Source organism: Pundamilia nyererei, unplaced genomic scaffold (assembly GCF_000239375.1).
Source record: "Pundamilia nyererei isolate P.nyererei 1_Seehausen unplaced genomic scaffold, PunNye1.0 scaffold00120, whole genome shotgun sequence".
Classification (NCBI taxonomy): Eukaryota; Metazoa; Chordata; class Actinopteri; order Cichliformes; family Cichlidae; genus Pundamilia; species Pundamilia nyererei.
In genome coordinates, this window is record NW_005187521.1 from 1,099,331 (window position 1) to 1,106,542 (window position 7,212).

The 7,212-nt window shown below is 43.8% G+C and overlaps 1 protein-coding gene across 1 annotated transcript; it reads left to right on the plus strand.

Moving 5' to 3' along the window:
• Positions 1 to 379: 379 nt before the first annotated feature.
• LOC102211709 (transmembrane protein 121-like) lies at positions 380 to 3,421 on the plus strand. Its single transcript, XM_005742409.1, has 2 exons — positions 380 to 1,473; positions 1,757 to 3,421. Exon 2 carries the CDS (start codon positions 1,963 to 1,965, stop codon positions 2,911 to 2,913), a length of 951 nt encoding a protein of 316 aa, XP_005742466.1. The 5' UTR covers positions 380 to 1,473; positions 1,757 to 1,962; the 3' UTR covers positions 2,914 to 3,421.
• The last annotated feature ends 3,791 nt before the right edge of the window (positions 3,422 to 7,212 follow it).

Sequence of the window (7,212 nt, forward strand, 5' to 3'; positions counted from 1 at the left end):
CCCCCCTCTCCTCTCCGGATCACTTTTCATCTCCATTCACCTCGAACTTGGGAGAGGTAGAACTGCACGGCGCCATAATGGGCTTTTTAAAGAAGACGGAGACCGGAGGCTTTTTCTGGGAGCCAAAACAGAAAACAGCCCGAGAAAATAGGATATCAGTGCAAGACACAATGTGAAAAGCAGAAAGGGAAGTGAGAGAGGTAAAGAAAAAGAAAGGCAAGGGAAAACAGGATGAGAGAAAGAGAGAGAAGTTGTGCATTCAGCTAAGCTGCAGAACGCTGGCTCCCTCCCCAACCCCTTTCCCACCCTGCTTTTCTCCACCCCCTGGAAAAGTGTTCTGTCTCTCTCTCTCTCTCTACCTCTTTTCTCTCTCCTCTCTGCAGCTGTGGTCTGCTGAGTGTCACCTCCACACAGCAAGTGCCTTTACTTGGGCAGAACAGGGAGAAGGAGCGTAGCTGTGAGAGAGACACACGGAGAGAAAGGGGGAAAAAAAATCTCAGGAGTGTGTCTCAACGCACCAGAGGAGCATCTCTCTGACTTCGGAGAGGGCTGAAGAGCGCACAGAGACTGACGGGCAGAGACAAGCAGCGGCGTTGGAGTATAACAGTGCTGGTGGTGTTGGCAGAGCACGCCGAGTGGACACAGGGGAATCCACCGGCGCTGTTGATCCTGGTGTCCCTGGCAAGAAAGAAACAACAACAAAAAACTGCTTGAGCGGGAGACAGAAAGCGGTGCAGCAGCCAGGATCTCGCCAGGGGGGCAGCATTTTACAGCGACAACGAAGCGTGGAGACAGCTGAAACCTGCGCGCAGACACACTCTCTCTCCCTCACACGCGCGCATGCACACACACACATGCAAACAGTGAGTGTGAGCGAAAAGGGACGCTCGCGGTGCTTTCAAAAGAGCCACAAAAATCCTTCTTCTTGTGAAACGCACATACTTGCACAGGAAAACAACACAAAACATTTCATCTTCTTCGGCCAGGGATGGTGGATGATGAAGGAGAAAACTTCTGGAGAGGAAATTGTCTTTGAAGCAGGACTTACTGCTGAGGTTTTGTATTTTTAATCAACTTTGTCACCACCACCCTGTTTTTTTCTTTTTGAAGTTGGGGCATTTTAAAGCCTCCGTCTAAGCACAACAACTAAACAACCTCTATTCTTAGAGGCAGAAATTGAGAGCTGTCTTTGTGACCATCAAGATGTCTATTCCTGATTCGGTCTGATTGGTAAGTGGATTATGACGGCAAGATTTGGGGATTTTTCTTTCACCTGAAGAAAGAAAGAAGGAAAGAGCGACAGAAACCTATCCATGATTGGTGGATTTATGGCTGTCAGAGAAGGAGAGGATCCCTTGCCTTTTCTCCTCTCTTCTCCTGTGGATTACAGATGGGCTTTGTGATCTCCCAGTGCAGTCTCATGGATGATCGCTCGCTGCCAGTCATTAGGATAAAGTACAAAGAGGGACACAAGTGAGTATTCAGCTGGATTTTTATCTCTCCAGCTTAAGCTTGCATGAAAACAAGGGTGTCGAGAGTGAATCTGTAACGAGAGCACATCGCAGCAGCTTTTCTCTTTTAATAAGAGAAACTGCAACTCGCTGATTAAACTGTTGTGTTCCCTGAATAATTATCAGAGCGTAAAAAGGTAGGCACATCCTGAGATATTAATTCACAGACAAGTGAAGCTGTATGTTTACAGACCGTTTACCAATTAACACAATTTACTAAATGAGGGGTGCTGTCTACCCGGCAGGTGGCTTGGGCACAGGCGGAGATTGATTGAAGTGATCTGTGTGAATCCTATTAATGCATCCTGGATTGTGGCCAAGAAAGAAGCAATGGAGGGGAACACCGCTGTCTAGCAGCGCTATCTGATCTGCCTCTCACTGGACAACTGAGGACCCTCTGCACTCCCTCTTCAACGACACTCCTCCTCCTCTTCTTCTCAGACAGGCAAGGATGGTACCCCCGCCTCCCACCAACAAACCCCACGTGTGCTTGTCCACCATTCTGATCATGAGCAGCATGGCGCTGATTGATGCCTACCTGGTGGAGCAGAATCACGGCCCCCGCAAGATCGGCATCTGCATCATGGTGATGGTGGGAGACATCTGCTTCTTAATTGTCTTGCGTTACGTGGCAGTGTGGGTGGGCGCCGAGGTGCGCACAGCGAAGCGAGGCTACGCCATGATTCTCTGGTTTCTTTACATCTTCGTGCTGGAGATCAAGGTCTACTTTGTGTATCAAAACTACAAAGCAGATAGGAAGAGCTTGGACGCTCTCGCGAGGAAAGCCTTGACCTTGCTGCTGTCTATTTGCATCCCGGTGCTGTTTGTGGTGCTGGTGGCTATCGACCACATGGAGTATGTTCGAGCCTTCAAGAAGCGCGAGGAGATCCGTAACCGCCTCTTCTGGGTGGTGGTGGACTTGCTGGACATACTGGACATCCAAGCCAACCTGTGGGAGCCACAAAAGAAAGGGCTTCCTCTGTGGGCCGAGGGCCTGATGTTCTTCTACTGCTACATCCTCCTGCTCGTGCTGCCCTGCGTGTCCTTGAGCGAGATCAGCATGCAGGGCATCAACATTGTCCCCCACAAGATGCTCCTGTACCCCATCCTCAGCCTTGTGACCATTAACATCATCACTCTGTTCATCCGCGGAGGGAACATGCTTTTGTACAGGGACGCCAGGGTATCTGGGATCCTAATAGGAAAGAACATCTTGGCCATCATCCTAAAGACCTGCAGCTTTGTGCAGTACAGGAGACAGTTGCAGAATGCTCCTCCCGCCTTCGGGGTCGAGCTGCAGAAAAACTCAGTGGCCCATGCTCGCCCTGCCCCCACCCCTCCTCAAGTGGTAATGCAGGATCAGACACCCCTCCCCGAGGTGACTACTTGCGAACACACATGACAAAACAGCGGGGCGAACCCTGGAAATGTCAATACAAGTGTATATGACCCTCAGGACGCTGGCGGGGCACAGTGTTCCACACCTTTTAGGGCATGCGAACACTCATGTGAACACACGGGAGATCAACATCTCCTCTGATGCTTCATGGCACAGAGAACACTGCAGACACTTAGTGATGATAGAGCGTCGGATCCAAAGCTGTCATTGGTGCAAAATACAGTATTATTTGTGACTTTGTTAAAGCGTTTCCTCCAGTAAATCCAGTTACCTGTGTATTTTTTCTAATTGTACAACTGAAAGAAAAAAGAAAAACAACCTATTGCAACTATTGCAAGATTAGAGGAATATATTTTTGAATTGTGTGTGTTGCATTCTAATCTTAAATTTAAGGGTCTGTGTGGTGTGGTGTGCATTTTCTGTTCCTCGATTGTTCCTTGTAGTCGAGGGCTTCAACGTGTCCGATTTAGAGGGAGCAACCAATGAGAGAATCAAACAGTTAAAAGCTTTCTCTGGAAAAAAGTGTTTTTATATGTGATTCTTTGATAAAGTATTGTGTACAAGATAAAGGCTCTCCTGCGCTCTCACTGGCTGTAAAAGGGGTTTTTCATAAAGGCATTTGAAAGTTACTGGACCAATCGACTATATTTCACCTTTTAATTAAAATTCAGCAAATGTTCTTTAATTAACCTGGGATACAAAGAAAGACAGACAATGATTTTGTCCCCCCCTTTTCTCACTCTGGTTCAATCTACAATTAGAGGCTGCTTAACTGGCAAAGTGGTGCCTTTGCAGTGTCATTCATCTTGAGAGTGATCATACATTCCAGGGTGGCAATTTTGGGGGACATTTGAAATGAATTATCTGCACAGTTATGAACCGTTTTATCACAGCAAAAGGCTCACTGAGATGCAGTTAGCCACAGGATAAAGTACACAGCCGAGGGCCGGCACTGCAGACGGATAAATGATTCCCAAATAAGGAAGCCCGTTTAATATCCTCCTCAGGCAAACAGTAACTATCTGTGCTTGCGCTTCGTGGCGGCAGCAGTTCTAAGCACTGTCATTTTGTTCCTCACACAAAAGACAAAATGGATACCTCGGTCCAGTGATGTGAATCCACGCAACAAGCCAAGAAAACATCATGTCTTCTAATATGATAAATCTCTTTCAGCCCTCAGCTCTCCGCCACCAGTTGAGTCAGAGCTGGAGCTTGTTTCCAATTTCAGTGATGGACACGCTTAAATTTTTTGCTAAATCTCAATATGAATGTCAAAGACAGAAAAAAATGCTGGGAATGACATATTTGCTGCAAAGAATATTTTTTACTGGGCCTTCACTATCTATCCGAAACATAAAACTGAAGGTCAGGTGCTTTAATTTGATGCAGTGCACAAATGACACTGGCCGAGGTGCCACAAAAACGTGAACAATGTTTTTGCAAAAGGTTCCTGCTCTTGTTCTTTTTATTTTATTTTATTTTTTTGCATAATCTTTCTCACTGCATGCATAATGTAAAAAGCACAATGATTATCGAAACCAGTGTTTTTTTTATCTATGCAAGGCTCAGTTACAGGAAGGTAGCAGCATTTGGTGGCACAAAACAGGCTGTTGCATTAAGACTGCTGCAGCTAGCATTATTTTGTCAGTGTTGTTGGCTTGTAAAATTACAGCATCAGCAATTTGGACTATAATACACAATTGAATTGTATTGTTTTTGCAGTACTGATGCAATGAAAAGAAAGCATTCATCCTTTAAAATAGTATTTGTGATTTAAAACAATGATCAAGTGTTTTTTTCTGAAACTAGCAGCCTTACATCTCTCGCTGTATGGAGGACCACATAACAGCTTTCTATTGGGTTCTACAAACAAAAGGAAAACTGCCATTTTTGCAAAAACAAACAAAAAAACAAACCCAAAACAAATAGTTTGTTGTATAAATCAAAGCATGAAAACCCCTATATAAAGGGGGGCATTCTGTTCCTTTCCAGCATATTTTCATCTTTTGACTCCAGTAGAGTAGCTTTGCATAAGTCACAGGTCAAAAATAATTCTTATTTCTTACACAGCCCCTCACTTCATCCATTCTCTGAAACCCCCCCATTCCCTTTCCTTTAGGATTACTTTCTTATGACTCTCTGCCCTTTTCAAACAGATGTTTGGAGCAGCGGGTGGATGAGGAGATCCGCTCATTAACATCACACGCAGCCGAGAGAAGGAAAAACTGCATTTTTACATACACTAATCTCCTTATTTGAAACTTATGATGTATTTATTTAAAATATAAACATTCATCACTGCATGACATAAACTCACCAGCCAGTTTGTTAGGTACACCTGTTCAAGCTCTCTATCCATCCATCCATCCATCCATCCATTTCCTTCCACTTATCCAATTCAGGTACAGTTGGGCTGGAACCTATCCCAGCTAATTTAGAATGAGGGGGGGGCACATATCGCAAATTTATCACAGGGCTATTACAGTTTTCATTAATGCAAATCTCTAATCAGGCAGTCACATGACAGCAACTCAGAAGATTCAGGCATGTAGACATGAAGGTAAGGGAAAGTTCAAATTGAGCATCAGAATGGGAAAGAAAGGTGATTTAAGCAACTCTGAATATGGGATTGTTGTTGATACCAAACAAATGGACTGAATAAATGAGAAATGGACTTATATAGTGCCGTTCTAATCCATTTGAGTGCTAAAAGTTTTTTATACGCCATTTTCCATTCACCCAAGCACTTTTTTCTACATAAGTGCTTTCTATCACTCTGAGAGATGCATCAGAGAGCAACTTGGGGTTAGTGTGTTGCCCAAGGATATTTGGAAAGCAGACTGGGAGCAGTCAGGGATTGAACCATCAGCCTTCTGATTAGTAGATAACCTCCTGAGCTGCAGCCACCCCTTAGTAGTTCAGGACTTTAGTATTTCAGAATCTGCTCATTCAATCGATATCTAGGTTTTATAGAGAATGGCATGAAAAACAAAAAATATCCACTGAGGATAAATCCCTCAATGATGTCAGAGGAGAATGGTCGGACTGCTTTGAGCGGATAGGAAAACAGCAGTATTTCAAATGAACCCTTCTGCATACCTTGTTACAAATAAAGGTATGCAGAAGCAAAAGACCACAGCAGGGGTCATTCGATATCTGCAGTAACTGTGTGATGCTATAATGTCAATATGGTCCAAAATCTCTGATATGCCACCATGAATCTATGCCACGAAGAAATAAGGCAGTTCTGAAGACAAAGGATGGTCCAACCCAGTACCACCAATGTGTATCCAACAAAGTGGCCAGTGAGTGTATATGTTACAGAAAATACAGTACTGTTCAAACATCTTGAGCCACCTCTTATTTCTTTATATTTTGCTTGCAAGGAGCCAGACAAAGTGCATTTGAGCAATAAGCTTCTATAAGCTTTCTGAAGGTTATTCAAACATTTTCTTTGGACATTGGCTACTTTTTGTAAACCTATTGTCTCTCACCATTTTAGAGGTCTGTTAAGCTACTTAACACAGACCTATGACTCATTCAAGGATAAAAAAAAGACATCTAACTCGAGGAATGAACCAGTGTTGTGTCTACACGTAACAGAGAACTTAGCAGAGAGCCAAATTTAAATTCTATCTTTAGGCACTTTGTTACTTGCAGCCTGTCACAAAAACAGATGATTTGTTTTGATTTCTTTAGTTGAATTTAATCTGAAAAATGCCAAAGATAACACAGTTTGACAGGCACAAAATACGCTGCCATGTTCTACAGTATGTTGACTCCTCTATGACAAGAACTTGGTGACAGTGGGAAGGAAAAACTCCCTTTTAACAGGAAAAACCTCAGGCAGAACCAGGTTCAGGGAGGGGCAGCCATTCACTGCGACCAGTTGGGAGTGGTAGATGGCGAACTGTAGATGGATCCACTTACTGTGGACCCATCAGAAATGGTCTCAGTGAAAGGGTGGCTGTCAAGAAGCCATTCTTAAGAAAGAAAAACAGGGAGAAAAGACTGAGGTATGCCAAATTACACAAGAACTAGACTTGTCAGTGACAACAGGCCTTATGAAGTAATAAGTAATGACAGAACAAAAGGCAGCCAACATCCAAAGAAGAAGTTTGAATGTCCTTGAATGTCAAGAAGCCTGGAGAACTATTTCTGAAGACTTCTTAAAGAAATGACACGAAAACTTGCCTAAGAGAGTTCAGGCTGTGTTGAAGAATAAAGGTTTGTCAAACCAAATACTGACTTTAGAATTGTACCGCAAACAAAAAGCTTACCACTTATCTTGTCCAATTTTGA

Excerpts from the sequence above, each read along its gene's own strand:
- LOC102211709 (XM_005742409.1), top strand. The coding sequence starts at position 1,963 with ATGGTACCCCCGCCTCCCACCAACAAACCCCACGTGTGCTTGTCCACC.